The 19,472-nt window shown below is 45.6% G+C and overlaps 1 protein-coding gene across 5 annotated transcripts in view; it reads left to right on the plus strand.

The window, feature by feature from the left end:
• The window catches only part of SNX13 (sorting nexin 13), a 122,990-nt gene that overhangs the window by 42,745 nt on the left and 60,773 nt on the right, over positions 1–19,472 (plus strand). For all 5 annotated transcript variants that reach the window (XM_069094426.1, XM_069094427.1, XM_069094424.1 and 2 more), the window contains 5 exons: positions 1,545–1,666; positions 10,414–10,535; positions 10,620–10,721; positions 13,869–13,957; positions 18,363–18,446. In XM_069094426.1, coding sequence (XP_068950527.1) covers positions 1,545–1,666; positions 10,414–10,535; positions 10,620–10,721; positions 13,869–13,957; positions 18,363–18,446 — 519 coding nt within the window. The remainder of the gene's footprint in view (positions 1–1,544; positions 1,667–10,413; positions 10,536–10,619; positions 10,722–13,868; positions 13,958–18,362; positions 18,447–19,472) is intronic.

The raw sequence follows: 19,472 nt of genomic DNA on the forward strand, positions 1-19,472 counted from the left end.
GGGGGACCTTGTTCTTTCAGGACCTGTGTTGGGTTGTGCGAAGTGCGTAATTATTTATGACAATTCAGAATGTGCCTCTTTTAATGGGTGGACAAAATCTGTAGTTTTCTCTAGGACACAGGGTTAGTCAGAAATACTGTAGCTTTCTCCTTGGATTATGTGAAGAGTAACAAATAATGGCAAAAATATATTGGCTTTTTTTTTTAATTTAATTTGTTTTTTTGGTTACATTTTAAGTTCCAAACTGTCTCCCTCTCACCCTCCCTCTCCATCCTACACTAGAGAAGGCCACCATTTGACAGAGGGGTGTGTGTGTGTGTGTGTGTGTGTGTGTGTGTGTGTGTGTCTGTCCATATATGCATATACACACATACTGTACATAAATACACACATACATATGCATACCTACAAACACACACAGAGACTTGTGCGTGCACACGCACAGGACTGTCCTCTCATACTCTCGTCGATCAGTTCTTTCTCTAGAGGTGCATGGCGTCTTCCTTCATAGGTCCTTTGCAGTTGATTTGAATATTTATAAACTCAGAATGTCGTAGTCGCTTACAGCTGTGCTTTGAGCCATGTTGTTGTTACTGTATACAGCATTCTCTTGGTTCTGCTCATTTCGCTCTGTTATTTCATGCCAGTTTTTCCATGTTTTCTTGAATCAGCCTGCTCATCATTTCTTACCACACAGTAGCATTTTCTCACGGTCACACGCTGCGGCTTGTTCAGCTCTTCCCCAGTTAGCGGGTAGCCGCCACAAAGAGAGCGGGCTCTACAGAGCTTAGCACCTTAGAGCCTCTTCTCCTTTTTCCCTGATCACCTTGGGAAACAGACCTAAGTGTGGTACTCTTGGGGCAGAGGGCAGACACAGTCTGATAACTCTTGGGGCATCATTCCGGCTGCTCTCCAACATTGATCTTTTCTAATGCCATTTAATACCTTCAGGTTACATCACTGTCACACACACAACAAGGAGCCAGCATTGTGTATTTCTCCTTGCACATTTTAAGTAGAATTTATGATATTTCTCTCTTCAATGTCTGTAGGGGTAATTATGCTTTCATTGTTAACTTTATACTAAGTTTTGGCTATATGAGAAATAGCATCAGAGTTAGAGTTAAAGAACGCCTTCCCGTATTAAAAGTACCAAGCCAAGCTGCCCCAGTTAATGGAAGCCCAGGAAGCTGGCAGCAGCCCCCGTGATGGCCCAGCCTTTTCAGGGAGATCACCAGACCAAGACAGTACCGCTTGTAGCAAGGTACTGCAAGGTACACTCCACCTTTATAAGAAATTGGGCAAGGAAGGACCTGCCACCTGCAAGAAGCAGCTTTGAGCGTGGGAGCAGTGGAGGGATGATGGTGCCCAGGGGAAGGAGCGTCCTTCAGGGCCGTATGGCAGTGCCACCATTGTGGTGGTGAGACTCATTGGCTGCCTACTGCATGAGGGGGCCTGGGGATTTGGGTTTGGGTTTGGTTTGGCATGGTTATTCTTCTAATCCTAACAAGTGTTTTGTGGTTTTTTCCCCCTAACATTTTCAGGTTATCCAGTTTTCCTTGAGGGATTACGTCCAGTATTGGTATTACACATTGAGTGATGATGAATCTTTTCTCCTGGAAATCAGGCAGACGCTCCAGAATGCGCTCATTCAGTTTTCTACCAGGTGAGGCCATGGCCCAATTTACACATGGTGCGTGTGTGCTTAGGAAGGGATCCTTGATATGCAGGCACAAGAGTTTTCTGACAAGGTCAGTAGACTCAGGCAGCTTGGCCAGTGTCCAATGGCCTAGAGTCACAGATGGTCTCCCAGCCTTCAGCTTCTTGGTGATCCTGGGCCTCAGTGTCCTCAGCTGTAAAATGGGGAGAATAGCAACATCTGCCTGCAGGCTTGCCATGGGGACCCAGTGTGATAGGGTTTCTAAAGCAAGGTCAGTTATCATGCTAATGATCCTTGTCATTGTCAGTGAGGTCAGGCCTTCCTGTGTGCTGAACACTTCACAAACATGGACCATCCTGGCAGGCAGGCAGGCCTCCTGCCTCCTCCTGACTTGAGTCAGGCTTTTCAGGGCTGTTGAGCTTTAGGGGGGAGGGGGGACATGAGCCAGGGCCCCCAAGAGAAGATGAACCTCACGTCATTGAGGCATTAAATCTCAGAACTTCAGGAGGCTGTTCTGAACCATGGATCCTAGACTCCTCAAGATCCCCCTGTTGTTGTGTCGGACTCTTCCTGGATCCTATTTGGGATTTTCTTGGCAAAGATCCTGGAAGGGTTTGCTGTTTCCTTCTCCAGCTCATTTTACAGATGAAGAAACTGAGGCAGATAGCAACTAAATGACTTTTCTGGTAGTTGGCAAGGCCTAGAATTCCTTAGTGTGTATTGGCAGGCCAGTGGCCTGGGGTTGTAGGTCATGCCTAACTGCATTGCTTCAGATTTGAAATTGTAATGAAATGAAATAGCCATCTAACAGTCATGAAAAGAGATTTACTGAACCTTGGCCTGGAAAGAGTAGTCAGGAAGAAGAGAGGGACAGACAGACAGATGGACAGATAAGGGTAGTCAGGAAGAGAGAGACAGACAGATACAGAGACAGGCTAGACAGAGATAGATAGAAGCTTCTACTTCCAAACAGCTTCTACTCTCCTACAAAGGGAGTTGGACGCGGGATTGGCAGGGAGCATGTCTTCAGTGGAGATGGCTGTGCAGTGGAGGCCAGGTTCTAGGCCAGATAAGACAGAGGCTGCCTTGCCAGAGCCCCCTCTTATTGGTCCAGTAAGATCATTGTCCACTCATCCTGGTGGTGTGAGCAGCCATGTCCACTGCAGGGTGAGGAGGAGCCTGGCACATCACCATTGGGAATTGGGAGTGAGTCTGAGGGTCTCGGCAGAGCAAGGATTCTGGATTCCCACTTGGAGTGGGAGTGGTGGGCGGATGAGCGTGCTCTCCCAAGATGGGGAAGTTGGGGAGATCCTGATCAGCTAGAGCTCAGCTGCTCTGATGGTCTCTGGGGTGCCTAGGTTGGGAAGGGAGGAGAAAAGAGGATGGGGAGCCGGTACCTAGCATCTTGGAGTTGGGCAGGCCTCTCCCCTTCTACCTGCCTCTTTGGTGGTCACACACCTGGCTTCGCCATCCCTCGGACACTTTGAGGCCCTCCAGCTCCCTGCTCTCTTCTTGCCATGATTCTGTTTCTCTCTCCTTCCGTAGCTGTGGGGAGGACACAGGGCTGCCCACTGCCTCGGCCTTTCCTTCTCCCACGCCACACAGAGATAGAAGCAGATGCTGGGGAGCTTGCCCATCTAATCCATCAGAGGTGAAGTGGCCGTGGTTAACACTTAGGGAGCCTCTTGCCCAAGGTTTCAGAGTGCTCTACGTGGATGCTTACGTTGCCCTCCCCACCCCTCCCAGCAGCCCTGTGAAGCAGGTGCATCATTACCCTCATTTTGTAGATGAGAAAACAAGCTAAGAGTTGCCCAGGGTCACACAGTCAACATTTATTAGTAGGTCCCAGCCTCAGTACCATATGGTGCTGAGGACACAAAGCATGGTAAGTGACAGTGCCTGCTTTAGAGGAAAGGCACTCCCATGCTAATAGGGGAGACAAACAGGGAAATTGGAGCAAACGACAGAGGAAGGCACTAACAGGAATGGGGATGAGAGGATTTTAGTGGGGACTTGAAGGAAGCCAGGAGCAGGGCGAGTTCAGGTGGGGGGATGGCCAGGTAAGGGGTGCTGCGTGAGGGTTGGCCTGTGTGAAGAGTCTAGTTCGGTGTTTCAGAGAGGCTTCCACCTCGGGTCTTCCTGACTCCCAAGTCTGCTTCAGTGCCCACTGCACCACCTCTCCAAGTTCTGTACACTCTCCTCCTTTCATTGTTAATCCATCTTCTTCAAGACCTCCTCCCGCGGCTGGTCTGGGGACAGAAGCCCGCCTGGCCCACTCTCCTTCTGCTCCTTACCTTCCATGACTCTGCAGGGAGCCCCCAGGGAGGCTAGATCTGTTTGTTGAGGCGGTTTGACTTAAGTGCTTTATTGTGACCTTATCCTTTCCCAATTAGAGAACCGACTAATGATCATGATGATAACTTTTCTTTTGCTTTTTTGGAGGGGGAAAAGTAGGGCAGTTGGGGTTAAGTGACTTTGCCCAAGGTCACACGGCTAGTTGTTTGTGTGTGTGTGTGTGTGTGTGTGTGTGTGTGTGTTAGGTGTCTGAGACTGGATTTGAACTCAGGTCCTCCTCACTGCAGGGTCAGTGCTCCATTCACTGTGCCACCTAGCCTCCCCAATAATAAACATTTTTACAGTGCTTGCTGTATGCCGGCCTTTGTGCTAAGCACCTTACAGCTATGATCTCTTTAGACCCTCAGCACAGCCCTGGGAGGGAGGGGCTCTTCCTGTCCTTGATTGACAGATGAGGAAGCCGAGTGGGCTTTTGAGGCCAGCCTGGCACTGGGGCCTTTCCCCTCCTGGCCTGCACAGTCTGGTGTTTGACCTTGTCCAGGGAAGCCGGCAGCTGGGAGGGCACAGATGCTTTGCGATTCTCTGATGAGACGGTGCCGAATCTTGATTCTGTTTGTTTTCTATGGTAAAATTCCCCACACGTTTTGAATGTTCTACTTGACTTGTAATTATTTTTAACAGCTCTCAGGGAGTGTTAATTAGATCCAGATGACCTACCTTGGGATTAGAATGTTCTAAATTTGGTTTTTATTCTGTTAGAGGGAGAATTGTCATTTGACTTGGGAAACTTACATGAGTCTTGCATTTCTGATTGTCTGGGATTACTTCATTGAATTCCAAGGAAAAGCTTTCTCTTCTGGCTTTTTCCATTGATTAGCTGGCTTTATGGTAAGAAAATGTCATTTTGCTTGATTCACCCAAACTAATACCTTGAACAGAGTAGATGCCCAGAAAGTACTTGTTGAGTGAGTGAGTAAATGCATGCGCTTCAGCCTTGACTCCATTTTGACTGTTTACTTGTGGGAATTGCCATGAAGCTGCTGCCTCCTTGAATCACTTGAATATGGGCCTTCTAAAAACTTAAGAAGTGCAGACCAATTTTAAGATGCATATTTCATTTCTCATTAGGTTGCTGTGCATCTCTTAGACTTTTGTTTCTCACTGTGTGGAAAGACCTCTTTCCGCCACCAAGGACAAGTTGCCTTTGAAAGGCCCTGCCCAGAAGCTGCCATTTTTTTTTTTTAAAGCAATTGGGGTTAAGTAACTTGCTCAAGGTTACATGGCCAGTTATTATTTCTGGGTGTGGTGCTGAGTATCTGAGCCCAGATTTGATCCAGGTCATCCCGACACTGGAGCCGGTGCTCTTACTCGCTGAGCCACCTGGCCGCCCCTAAGCAATTGGGGTTAAGTAACTTGCTCAAGGTTACATGGCCAGGTGTTTCTGGGTGGGTGCTAAGTGTCTGAGCCCGGGATTCGATCTCCAGGTCTTCTCAACACTGGAGCCGGTGCTCTTACTCGCTGTGCTACCTGGCTGCCCCGAAGCTGCCATTTTTATTGGTGTTTGAGCAAGGGTTTTCTCTTTCTCACTAGCTTGAACATTGGCGTCCTGATTTTGTCACTTCCTCCTTAGCGTGGCACTTTGATGTGTCCAGAGTGTGTCCCTCCTCCCCACAGTCCCCAGTGGGGGCAGTGCAGGCAGCCCCCGCATTCTGTGGATGCAATAACAGAGGCTTCTTCATTGTGGGTGTCCCAGGACTAGAAGCCAAGTGCTTGTACTGATTGAGTGATGAGTCTGAGGAAGAAATGAAGGAAGTGTCAGAGGAAGGCTTGTGAGCCATGACTGGTCGTGGACCCGCTCAACAACGTCAGGGGCAGAAACATTCGAGGGCTAGAACCTGGGCTTTGCTGATGATGCCCCTGAGGGGCTGGAGCATGGAAGCAGATCCGTTTGTTACCTCTGTCTCTGGCAGCCTCAGTCGGGGCAGCGGTGCATCTGCATGCCAGGAGGGGAGGACAAGCTTTGCTGGGAGCGTGGAATCGTGACCGCGTGGCTTGTTTGCCACCTCTTACCATTTGTTGAGACTGTTGTGGGGGAGAGAGAAGCTTCTGGAGCCTGATATGTAACTCTCAACTCTAGTTTGCTGTAATCAGGTATCCTTGTAGCTCTTATAGTAATTAAAATAGTGCCATACTATTTTTAAGTTCACAGAGTTGTCAAAGTGGTTGGAAGGATATTAGAGGTCACCTAGTAGGAATGAGTCAACATTTCTTAAGCACCTTCTCTGTGCCAGGCACTGGGGATCCTGAAGAGAGATAGAGGACAGCTCTGCCCTCATGAAGCTTCTAGTCTGAGTGGGACAGTACGCAAGCCAGTATATACAAAGCAAGCTGTCTGCATGAAAAATAGTGACGAATTAATGGGAGAAGCATGAGAATTAAGAGGGGTTGAAGAAGGTTTCCAGTTAAAGATGTGATTTTAGTTGGGACTTAAAGGAAGTTGGGGGGGGAACCTCAGGAATTGGAGTGGAGGAGGGGGAAGAGTTCCGGCCATGGGGGGAGAGCTATGGAGAATTCCCAGTACTAAGAGATGGAGTGTCTTGTTTGTGGAACAGCCAGGAGACTAGTGTCGTTGGATAGAAGGGTAATGTATTGAGGGAATGAGGTATGGGAAGACTGGGGAGGTAAGAGGGAGCTAGGTCTTTGAATGGCAAACAGAGGGTTTTGTTTTTGAACCTGAAGGCAAGAGGGAGTCACTGGAGTTTATTGAGTAGTGGGATGTAGCATGATTAGGTCTGAGCTTTAGGAAAATTATTTTGGTGGCTGAATGGAGGACGGACACAAGTGGGGAGAGACTTAAGGCCAGCAGACGCCAAAGCAGGTCACTGCAGTAGTCTGGGCATGAGGTGAGGAGGGCCTGCACCAGGCTGGGGGATGTGTCAGAGAAGAGAATGGGGCACAGTTGAGGGAGGTTGTGGAGAGGAGATCAACAGACCTCTATAAGACCCTAGACAGACATGGGAGTGAAAATAGACAGTGAGGAATCTAGTTGTGAGCCTGAGGAACCTGGGAGGATAGTGTTGTCCTATAGAGTAATAGGAAGGAAGGAAAGGGGGAAGCTTTAGAGGGAAAGATCATGACTTCTGTTTTGGACATAATGAGTTTAAGACGTCTCCTGGATGTTAATTTGGTTTAAGATGTCTGGAAGGCAGTTGAAGATGTGAGGTTGGAGGTCAGCAAAGAGACTGGGGCAAGACGGTAGGTTTGAGAATCATCAGCATAGAGATAGATGGTCCTTGGGAGCTGATGAGAACAGGGAGGGAGTGGTGCAGGGGGAGAAGCGTAGAGAACAGAACCCAGGAGAGAGCCCTGAGGGACGCTTGGACGATAGGGTCTGGAGCCAAGGAGACTGAGGGAGAGTAAGGAGTGGTCAGAGGTGGGAGGAAAACCGCAAGAGAGTGGGCAGAAACCTAGAGGGAAGAGTGGAGGAGGGAGTGAGCCAGGGTAGCCAAGGGGAAAGAGATGGAGGTTGGGTCTGGCAGCTGAGAGATCATTTGGGACTTTGGCAAGAAAAGCTTCGGGAGAATGGCGAGGTCTGAAGCTGGATTGTAAGGGGTTAATACACAGGCATTGTCTCACTAAGTCATCGGGCAGCTTTAGCTGTGTTGGTGCCTGCCCTCTAATCGTGCCTTCACCATCTTGGGCCTGTAAAGATGAGGTAATCGATGTGGGGACCTCCCAGTGTGGGATTCTGCTTGCTCCATGGAGACTGGTGCTCCTGTCATTGATGTCATGGAGAGTTACATGGGAAGACTTGAAGCCAGGCCTTCTTGACCTCTACTCTGTCACAAAGCTTAGCTGAAGTTACAGGGGTGGGTGCTTTCCCCGCTCCGAAGTTCTGTGAACAAAATAGAAGATGATTGATGAGTAAGATCAGAAAGGTGCTGGATAGACAGACTCCTACAATCAGTTTCTTTGTACAGAACTTGGGCCACCATGTCTGCTGAAAACCGTACTTGGATCTTGATATGGCCGGTACTTTTGGAAGCAGTCTTTGACTTTGTTCTTGAATCATTTCCCCGGTTTTGTGATTGTTGGAACTAGGTCCTTTGAGTGAATATGTGAAATGCCCTTCTTCCCGAATGTCCCCATTACAGGCATTTGTACAGTCAGCAAAAAATGGCATTTTTTGGCTAATAATCTCAGTTTTTAGTATAACCGTAATGCTTATACATTTTCATTAGTTATAATACTTGGTCATGTACTCCCTATGTAGTGAATTCACCTGTGCTTAACGTATATTAAATTGGAAGGTATCAGCATGGGCTTAAATATCAGCAAATTACAGAAAATACTAGGGAGTGGAGAACAGATGGTACCTGATTCATGGTTTAGTATTCTCTCTTCAAAATCTGTTACAATAAACCTCCTTTCAAGGACTATAATAAACTGTTTCTGAATAGTATACTTATTTTTATAAAACTGATAAATACGGCCACATCTGAAAATCATTTTTATACTGATTACTAAAGACAGCTTCTGCTGGTCTCTGGCTTGGGGGACACAGGTCTTTTTCTAAAGTTGATGACCTGTGTTAAGGCTGGCCATTTTGAGATGTCTTCCTTGCACATGTATAAGTTGGGGGATGTTTTATTAGCCATAGTAGAGAAAGGCTTGTAGGTCTTGTTGTGGAAGATAATTGTAAGAACTAGATGAGATTCAGTGTGTGTCAGGACTTCTGCAGACGTTATAAGCACCATTGAAACATCTGGCCACAGCATGATCCGATTCCCTGCTGTCTGATTGTATCCATTGCCTCCACTGGATCCCTGCCACTGTTCTCTACTCTCTACTAGTTTTTCCAATGTTCTACATTGATAATGCTTCATTTTTATATTATGATTGACTATAATGCCATGAGCCTTTGCTAGTTTACTCATTTTTACTAATAGTAGCTTCTGGGTAAACTCTAAGTTGGATTAATGATAGTATTTTTTTTTTTTTTTAATAAGCAAGTAACAGCCAGAGTTCCCTGTCTTCCAGTTAAAGCCTTGGTGATTCCCATGCCGTTTTACATGTCTCTTCCTGCCATGACCTGCTGAGATAAGCACAGACTTGGATCCTCCTTGGGCTGGCTCTCAGTACCCTCCGCTAGAACCCAGTCACTTCCGTCACTCCTTCCTCCCCCTCCTTCTGCTTAAAAATTCACACTTAAAGAAACAGGGCAGATGGCAGGAGCTAGCATATCGTTATTTAGTTGTTGATTCTCCACTCGGTGGGTTGTACAGGAATCCTTTGTTGACCCGAGTTTCATAGGCTCATAGGCTTTGAATTGGAAGTGACTTAGCTTCTAGTCCTACTCAGATTTTTCTTATGAGAAAACCAGCTCTTGATCCAGCAGTAGTAAGAGACAAAGCCTGAATTCAGAGCTGGGCCCTCTGATGTCCAGTCCAGTCCCTTTCCATGTGGTGCCCCTTCTCCTTCCACCCATCCATTAGATTGTCCACTTATTGACTTCTCATCATTTATCTTTGTGTATATCAATATGTTTTAAATAGTTTTTGATATTAATAAATGTCTATTGATTGAATTAATTTAAGCTAAATATTATTGAGAAAGTGATTCTATTTCATTATCCTAGATTTAATTGCAGAGATAAATGCAAATTGTTTTTTGGATCATGGACTGACCCTGGGGCAGCTGTGACAATGTTCCTTTGATTTTGTCTAACAGACATTGGGCATTTGGCATTTTTCCCCCTGAATTCATGCCTCTGCGAGGCCATCATAGGGTCTTAGGGATCACAGTGCCCCAGGTTTAAATTTTGCCTCTGACCTTTCATCGTGTGACCACAGACAAGTCACTTGGCCTCTGTTAGGTGCCTCAGGCCTCTTTCAGGTACAGAGAGTTTTCCACTTCATGGAGTTCCCCACATAGATTAAACAAAGAATGAGAAAAAAATGCCAATGACCAGACTGGTTCTTCTACAAACAAATGCAAATTCATAGCAGACAAAAAAGCTTTCTTTTTTATTTTATATGTTATACTGGAGAAGCCTGTATGTTATTGTATTAGAGGACATAGAGTGAAGGAGATTTGGTGAAGTGACCGAAGCTGGAAGGGTCTTATGGCATTTTCCCGTCTTCTCACTACCTCCTTTTACATATGAGGAAGATGGGGCCCCGAGACAATGGTTGACTTGCTCTTGTAGCTGCCACAGGACTCATGAGAAACATGTGAAAGGAATAATTGCATTGGTCACAAATTATAGTGAAATAACAATAGCAAACCCCTCCCCCCCCCCCAAACATAGCAGCTCAGAAGTCACGGACTTCACTCTTCTCTTTTCTAGGCCACTGTATCCTCTTTTCTGTCTGTAGTTTTTGAAATAACATTTCTGTGGCTTGATCCAAAGCACGGTGTTGGTTAATGCCTGCATTCTCTCATGTTTTTGTCATTAGGTCAAAAGAGATAGACTGGCAGCCTTATTTCACCACACGCATCGTGGATGATTTTGGTACCCATCTGCGAGTGTTCAGGAAAGCCCAGCAGAAGATCACAGAGAAGGATGAGCAGACGAAAGGTAGAGCTTGTCCCCCTGCTGGGGGTGGCCTCTGCTCTCCTCCTTCGGCTTTCAGCTCTCCCAACTCTTATTTCCCTTCTGCAGGTTCAGCTGAAGATCTTGTCGAGACCTTCTTTGAAGTTGAAGTTGAGATGGAGAAGGACACTTGTCGAGATCTAGTCTGTACCTCTCCCAAAGAAGAAGAAGGTTTCCTTTTCTCCTTCTTATAACCCTACTGAAGGTGGTGGCCTCAGTTAAGCTGGGTTAAGAAGAGTTAGCCAGAAAGGTGTAAATAAAGAGCCAGCATTGAAGCTGAAGGACATCTCTGGCCCTTGAAGGACCCTCCTTCTGAGGCCCAGCCCAGAGGAGCAGTGATTCCCCTGTGGCCACACAGGCCACACCCGAGTGGTGGAAGGGACATGTGCTTGATGGAGAGCTCTTGCCTCAAGAAGGTGGCGTACAGGAGATAGACTGTTGACCAGATGTGTGTTTTCATTTTATGCACTATGTTGGAAAAGCAATTACATCTCTCAGGAGTGTCCTTTTTATTCCCTAAAGCTGGGGCAGTGGCCACCTCTCTGGTAGAAGGGGGCAGGTGTGCTTGTACACAGCTGTGTGGAGTGCAGTGGTCTGAGAGCCTTGGTTCTGTGGCAGGGTCCATCCAGGCAGTTCTGCTGCTCCTGGTTGTTCAGGGTCTTAGGTGGGTTGTGGGGGGTTCCCCAGGTCTCTTTCTTCCCTCTGGATGCTGCCCTTTTTTTGCCATTTGCCTCTTGTTGGTGTCCTGGCAGAGGAGACAGAAAGCCAGAGGTTCTGAGTTCTCTGCTCAGCCTCTGTAGAAGGGCTTGTGGACTTAGTAGTTTTTTTTTTTTAAGCAATTGTGGTTAAGTAACTTGCTCAAGGTTACACGGCCAGTTATTTTTTGTGGGTGTTAAGTATCTGTGGCCGGAACCGATCCCAGGTCCTCCTGACTCTGGGCCGGGGCGTTCTTACTGCACCATCTAGCTGCCCTGACTTAAACGAGACTGGAAATTGAGTTAGAAATCACCTGTGGGTTTTAATTACTCTTGCTGTCCTGTGACTATAACTGACCCATCTAGAAGAGGAAACAGTTTCATACTTTTCCCTCTCTCAGATATTAGATTTATTAATTACTTTAACTAGGATTTGGAAGTAATACCTTTTTAAAAAAATTGTTTTGTATTTTGAGAAATGGTTAATACAATTTGTCTTCAGGATATGAAGTTAAACACTTCTAAGATTCCTGCTAGTCAGTGTGGTCTGGTGGATAGAGAGCTATACATGTGGGCAGACTTAAAACTCACCACTGGCCCTGCCAAGAAAATGTCTGCTGGCAGATCATGAGCAGCCTCAGCCGGGCCCGCTCAAATGAGATAATGTATGTAGAGACCTTTACAAATCAGAAAGTAGTACATAAATTCTCTTATTGCCATCATTATTATAGTTTTTGTCACATTTATTCTTATTTTAAAAGTTGAAAACAAAATCTCATAGTAGTTTAATAGCTTTAGGATTAACTGGGCTTTGCTTTAACTACGAATGTGATTTCTTTTAGGTAATAGTTATTTCCTGAAACATGAAATATCCGCCACATTATTAGAAATTGAACTTTGACTAAATTGAACATTGATATAGAAGTTCAAGTGTTTAGCTCTTGATTTGATTTTTTAATATTATCAGTGTGTAAACCTTTAGTTTTGAGGCTTTTGCCCCATCCTTACTGTCAAGAAATTCTAGGGGGAATAGAAATTCAGACTACTCCTTAAAGGAAGGATGGGTTTTGTACTGGCAATAATAGTTGACCTGAAGTTTCTTTTGGGACTGGGGGCCTTGTCGGTTTTCTGAAAGTGATGCTTATATATATATGGACTGCATATGGAAAAAGGGATGCTCTGAAATGGGGAATTAGATGTGTTAGACTTGAGCTGCTCAGAGAAGACTCAGAACAGGGGTAGAGTGTGAGACACACGTAAGGCCAAATGTATTAGGAATTCTCAGGAATTAAGAGAGTCCTAAAGGTGAGAAGTTGTGGGTGGGGCGAGGACACCTCCTCTGACCTGACTCCTCCAATACTCTTAATAAATAAGTATCTTTGGCATGTCTAGCACATGACTCTAAAATGAAATTAACTGCACTTCTCTTTCTAAGATTCCAGGATGTATTTTGGTGGGATGCTGCTCATTGTTTTCATTGTAAGCAGCATTAAATTGGTTGCCTTTTGACTTTTTTCTTTAAATGAATTTCTGTGTAAATGAACCTTGGGTTGTAAAAATAGTTTTTGTGCCCAAACACATTGATTTAAAAGCAGAACTAAAAATATTGCTGAGGCAACTTGAACTTTTATTTTTTCCTAAAGGTTTTGACTGGAGTAGTATAGTTCAATGCTCTTGTAATGTGGCCACTTCAAACTATATGCTATTGCAAGTAAAACTCTCCTAAAACCCTTTTTATTCTTCTTTTAACACATGAATCTTGATATAGAGCTGCTCTTTCTGTTGAACTAACGATGAAGGAGATTGGACTTGTGGTATTGTCATTCAGCTCTAAATCTGTGAGCCTGTGTTTCTGTGAGACGAAACTTTCATCAGTATCTTCCTTTGGCTCTGTAATTAAGAAACGAGAATCAGAGAGCAGCCTTGTTATACAAAGTGCATTCTTTTAAACACAGGAAAAGCACATGAAACTAGTGTTTTCCTTTGTGATTATTCACTGGGAAGGAATAGAAAGAAATTGACTAAAACTTTGCCAGGATTTCTTGAGTATATCGTTTGTAGCTTTTTCTTAAAATCTTCTTGTTCCTCCCACATTGAAAAGACTGGTATTTGTTTGTGCAAGAAGACAGATAGTCAAGCATGTGAACTCTTCTTTGGAAGAAAACGAAGTCTTTCATAGTTTAAATTCTACATAACATTCAGTGGATTCGTGGTTAAAACTAAAGAATTCAACTTGTCTCAGGATGATTAATGCACAGTATCTTATGTGGAGAACAGTGGAGAAGTGTATACTTTGTGGATCTGTACTGGTGTGTGCTTGTCACCAAAGTCGCAAGCTGTCACGGTTAGAACTGGAGAGGTATTCTTGTGAGAGAAGATGTCTCAGGAATGTTTAGTACATAAGGAGCACCCACAGAATTAGTATTTTAAAGGCAGGAAAAGTCTGAAGCAATGATAAGTAGGAAAATGATCAGTAATACACCATTTAAATAGGCCTCACCATGTCCTGGAGGGGAAGTTTCCTGCCCTGGAACATACATTTCCAGCAGGAAGAGTTGCGGGACTTGGGAGCTCTGTTTACTCGGACAGTGTTGTGACTGATGGTTTTTTCTTTGCCTTCTAGGGTTCCTTAGGGATCTGTGTGAGGTTTTACTGTATCTGTTGCTACCTCCTGGAGACTTCCAGAACAAGATCATGCGATACTTTGTCAGGGTGAGCAGAAACCTCTGTCTTGGCTGAATGGGTGCATGCAAAGAAGCTGGCTTTGTGCCCTCCCCAGCTTGGTAGATGGCACAGGGAAGGACCTAGTATTACCATATTGTTACATTGCATCAGAATCCCAGAATCGTAGAAGTCAGGCCATCAGAAGTCTGCATATCCCTCCACCCCCCCCCAGGGAAGGCATTCCCCCACACCCCCCCCCCCCCAACCCCCGCTGTGTCTTGTGAGTGTCCAGCTTCCTCTTGAAGATATCCCAAGAGGGCAGACTGCCCATCTTGGGACAGCCACTTCTCTAGGTGAGCTCTTGTCATGTGAAGGCTTGACAGGGCATCAGATGTATCCTGGCCTCTTTTCAACTCCCCCTTCCTTTTCTCCCCATTTCCTTTGGTTTTGCCCTCGGCCACCAAACTACACAGTCTGTCTTGGACATGCTGGTCCTTGACATCCTTGAAGCCAGTGTTCCTTCCTTCTGAGGCTTCTCTTCTCCAAGCTCTGCAGCCCCAGTTCTTATAGGAATGGTGATAGGGTGTGGATCCATGTGTCTTTGCCATCTTGGTGGCCCTCCCCTGACACTCAGGTATGTGAATGTATTTCTTAATCTGTGCCCACACCCAAACGCATCGTTCTGATCAGAGCCAAATGAGGAATGCCCAGGGTGGCCGAAGGAAGCCAGGCAGCTTGGACTGTGCCTTCCTCTCATGCTGGAATCATTGAGGCTGGTGAACAAACTGCTCGTGATTTATGTGGGAGGGGTATGAGGACAGCCCCCGGAGACACACCTTACTGGCTGAAAGCCGAGTTTCTGGCCGTGGTTCTTGTGCTCACCCCCCACACCGACCATTTCTCCCATGTTTGACTTTCACCAGAGCTTCCTTCAGTGTTGCTTTAAATGCACTGCCAGGCTTTTTCCTCCGTCAGAGATCCTGCAGCAGAATCAAGTTCCTGGAGGGAGCAGAGTTCTGTTGGTGTGCCCTGGGCTGTGCCCAGACCCGAGCACAGGGAGGGTGGCGTGTGGTCATCCGTTTCTGTCTGGTGGTTGTCTCGGTCTGTGGACACACGCACACACTTGTGCAGGCACGCACAAGTGTGTGTGTACTAGTGTCATCAGCATTCACAGTATTGTCTCCTTCTGCTTTTCATTTGAGTTTACACTCTTTGTGTCAACTTATGTCCCACGATGGGCAGCTTCTCAGGGTGCACCCAGGGGGCGTTGGGATGATTTCCAATTTTTTGGTATAAACGACACTCCTGTGGAACATCTTTTTACACATTTTTTGATCTTTTGTATTAATTCATTGGAATATATTTCCAAGGGTGGAATGAAAAATGATGAACGTTCTTGTAGCCTTTGTTACATGCTTCCAAGTTCCTTTCTAGATTGGAGAATGTTCATTCATGTCTAGAACTGTGGCAGCTCCTTTCCTTCAGAGACACAGCAGGGAGTCCGCAGAGCTCTTCGAGGATAAGCTGTCAGCGTGTCAGCTGGCAGGTTCACTGTCCCAAGAGCAGAGAGGCACACGTGTTGTCATTGTCACTGCACTGTCATTGGGGCTCCTCTTACAGAGATGATGCTGTGATGTTTTACTCACCTTTTAGAAGTTGTACCGTTGTGCCTGTCATGAGGTGCTCTGACCCCCACAGCAGCCCTCGGTTTTCTCATCCAGCTCGGTAGGCCTCCTGAAATTTTGAAAATGACTTTAGAGAACAGAGCACAGCAGCGAGGGGAGGTTTCCCAGCCTCTTCCCCCAGGCCGGCCTTGAGTCGATCTTATTTGTACAGTTGTTTGTGTGTTGTTTTCCCCATCAGATTGTCAACTCCTTGAGGTCAGGGATGGTTTCTGCATTTCTCTGTATCCCCAGAGTTTCACACAGTGAGGACGAATAAATGCTTAGTGCTTTTGGCATGAACGTTAATAGAACCTTTCAGTCATGTTGCCAATCCTTTTTCTGTATTTTATACAGAGTTTTCTTCCTTTGAGAACTACTCCATTTTTGAAGGAAAGTTGATTGGCTAGTTCCCCAGCTCCCGTGGAGTGGTCTTCGTGACCTCTTGTGTAATGTTGAGTGAGTTCTTCTATGTGTAGGAAAGAGACACTGTCTTAGAGTGTAAGGAGAGGAGAGCCAGTGACCCCCAGGATCCCAACGGTCCCCCAATCTTATGTTATTCCCCTTTCTTCTCTTCCACTGGAGAGTGAAAATAGCAAGGGGGATGAGGAGCAGAGTCATTGTAAGAAGGCATTGAAAGACCCAGCCCCTCAAACAGTGAGACTCAGCCTCTCTTCTTGTGAAACTGAGGAGGAAACCCCTGGAGCCTCTGCCGCTCATTCTCAAGTTCTCTTAACTCCCCAAGGGATAACTGGAGAGAGTGATCAGCTTTGACTCTGGAGGCCCCAGAAAACCCAGAAGTGTGTGTTCACCTCTTCTCTGAATAGCTAAGGACAGTGGGGAAGTTCTCTTTGGCTAGGCCTGGAAGGGTCTGTGTAATGTCTGGGTAAAATACCTTTTACTTAACACAAACTTTGGAGATGCCCCTGTCATCTAATACATTTAGGAAAGGAGCCCAAGGAACAGACAAAAAGACCAAGCCAGGAATTTGAGCCTCCTTTCAACCAGTTGATGAGTAAGCATTTTATTAAGTGCCTACTATGTGCCCAGGACAGGGCTGGACCCTAGGAATGCAGAGACAGGAGGGAGGCTGTCTCTGCCTTTGAGGGGGCCCAGCCCTTAAGGAATCCCCTAACCTTTTCTTTTTATGAGCTTTCTTTACTATCATCTTCTTTCTTCACGATCATTTCTTTGTTCTGTCTCTGATTGAAGCCTGCAACCTGAAAAAGAAACAGTGATGGGAAAAGTCCATTGCAGAGACCATGCCCACCAGCAGCCCATTTGCTGGGCCTGTCTGCAGGCCCTTCCCTAGGTGGTAGTGACTGACTTCTTTCCCCAGGGAGGGGGCACAGGGCACCTACTGCTGTGGCAGCTCTGCCCATGTGAGCACAGATGCCTTTGTTGGCACACTTTCCAAATGGCAGGCTGACATCTCCACTTGTGTCGCTTCTCTGCATTGCTTTATTATTTCCGGCTCTGCTCCTAAGCACAGGCAGGTATTCAGAGACAGTCTGCCCCAAGCTCAGCATCCGTAGCTCCCTCCACCCACCCTTCTGTGGCCTGCCATCTCCTACTCCAACCCCTTGGTTCCTCTCTCTTCAGCACGGCGTTCTTTCTCAGACGGGATGTCTGGAGTGGACCAGCCATTTGTGCCACTGGTCCCCGGGTCTCAGTAGTCCTCATCTCGCTCACTTGCGAGAACAAGGTTCATGTGCTGGCATTCCCTGGGTTTCACAGTCCAGTTCCCCCAGGCTCCTCTCCCTCTTTCTTACTATCACATGAGTCATGAGTAACCTTTGCATCCTGCTCTCCAGAGACTTCCAGCAGAGTCTGTGAAGGCCTTCCTCACTCTGTGTTGTGGATCTGGGGCCACTCTCCAGGCCCGAGACAGAGGAAGGAGAAAAGTCGAGCCCCATTCTTCCTGCTCCTTTCATTTGTTCAGCAGATAGTGGCCTGAGTGCTGCATGTGCTTGTTGATCTGAAGACACAGATGGGATGATGGTGGTGTCTCTGTCCACCTGGAGCTTACTGAGAAGCAGGAAAAGGCAGGAGAGTGCTATATGCTTGGTATGGGCCAGCAGTCTGCAGAGGGCCCCTTTATACTTGAAAAGATGAAGCCCTCCCCCCAAAGAACTTGTGTTTATGTGGGTTTTATCTACTGTATTAAATACAAAAACATGGGTTTTATCTACTATATTTGCTATATTAAATATAAAAACATTTTAGTTCTATTTTGAAAATAGTTTTGCCCTCATGAACCCATTGGAAGGGTCTTGGATCCTTTGACGAGTCCCCTAATTACATTTTGAGAACCCTGGATGTAGACTGTACACATTGCTGGGAGGGAATGTTCAGGAAAGTGTTTCTGTGGGGCAGAAACTGAGCAATGCTTCAGGTGTCCGGGCTGAGGGGCCAGTTTTGCATTCAGGAGCTGGTGGGGACCCCAGCAAAGCAAGATTGTCACTTGGTAGAATCCATGCTAATGTCTCTGAAATCCTTTCTTGCTGACTATTTGAAGGTTTTATAATATTATATATTATATTATATAACATAATATTTATTATTATATAATATTACATATATTATATAACATAATATTTATTATATAATATAATATTACATATATTATATAATATAATTATATATTATAAATAATTATATAAAATCATAAAATATTTATAAACATGCTTTGTGGAGCAGTTTTTGAGTTCCTGAAAGAATAAGAATCGTTAATAAACATATTGTACAAATGAAAAGTAGGAATGATTTACATGTGTTTTGTTTGTTTTCAGGAAATCCTTGCACGTGGAATTTTTCTTCCATTAATAAACCAACTCAGTGATCCTGATTATATTAATCAGTATGTCATATGGATGGTAAGGGCTTTAAGTTTTTTTAAACTTCAACCTAATATGTTAAAAACAATTTGAAATTTTGAGGTTGCTTATTAAAATAGTCATGGTTTAATCGTAACAAGTGAAATTGCAAGAAATTTGCTTTTATGAAGATGACAGATCAGCTTTACGTGTGACTGTGCCAAAATGTATGGATTTGGTAATGATTTCATGCCACTTTTCGCACTGGGAGGGGCCTCAGAGTTTGTGTAATCTCTCTTCCCTGAACAAGGTAAGTCCTTCCATGTTGGGTCAGCTGTGATGGTCACGAAGACTTTTCTCCTAGATAAGGGAGTGTTGTGGGCCTGCAGTGTGTGCAGCAGCTCGGCCCCTCTTCACAGGCCGAGCGGACCACCCCGAGGGGATGCCCCAGACTTAAAATTCACTGTTCGGGTCTTCGCAGCCCTTCTGTTCTGTCGGTGGCCACCCTCCGAGAGCAGCTGAGGAACAGCAGTGTTGTAAAGAGCAGTTGTGTGGCTCTGGCCCTTGTGGCCTGTCTGATGTTTGTGTGGGCTGTGTGGGGAGGTGGCTCAGAATCTCTGAAAGAATTTGGATTCAGGTTCCTCCTGCCTTTCGTTTGCATTGTGATCTTAGACCAGTCACTGACTCTCCGTATTCCTCTGATCCTCATTTCTAAAGTGATGCGGTTTCATTACATGACCTTGGAAGGACCTTCCAGCAATAAAATGTGATGCTTTTGTGATTCAGAGATGGCTGTGCCCCTACCATATTTAACTGTATTTGTTTCCCAATAATGATAGCACCCAAATTCTGTGTTTCATCTAATTGCCTGTAGTAATGTGGGTCACTGAAATCTGTATTGTGTGCTGAAAACAGTTATTTGAAAGGACTAAAAGTATATGCAGCTGAGCAGTCTACTTAACATACCGCTGCTGCTCACTGGAGAAGAGACATGTTCTTATAATTGGTCATTCTTGGTATGGTGACTATCCAAAGAAATAACATTTTTTTTTTCTGTGCCTTCTATTCTAAAATCAGACCTGTATT

The sequence above is a fragment of the Petaurus breviceps genome, unplaced genomic scaffold (genome assembly GCF_028583685.1).
Source record: "Petaurus breviceps papuanus isolate PSGF00001 unplaced genomic scaffold, PetGlider_PUasm1.0 218, whole genome shotgun sequence".
NCBI classification, from domain to species: domain Eukaryota; kingdom Metazoa; phylum Chordata; class Mammalia; order Diprotodontia; family Petauridae; genus Petaurus; species Petaurus breviceps.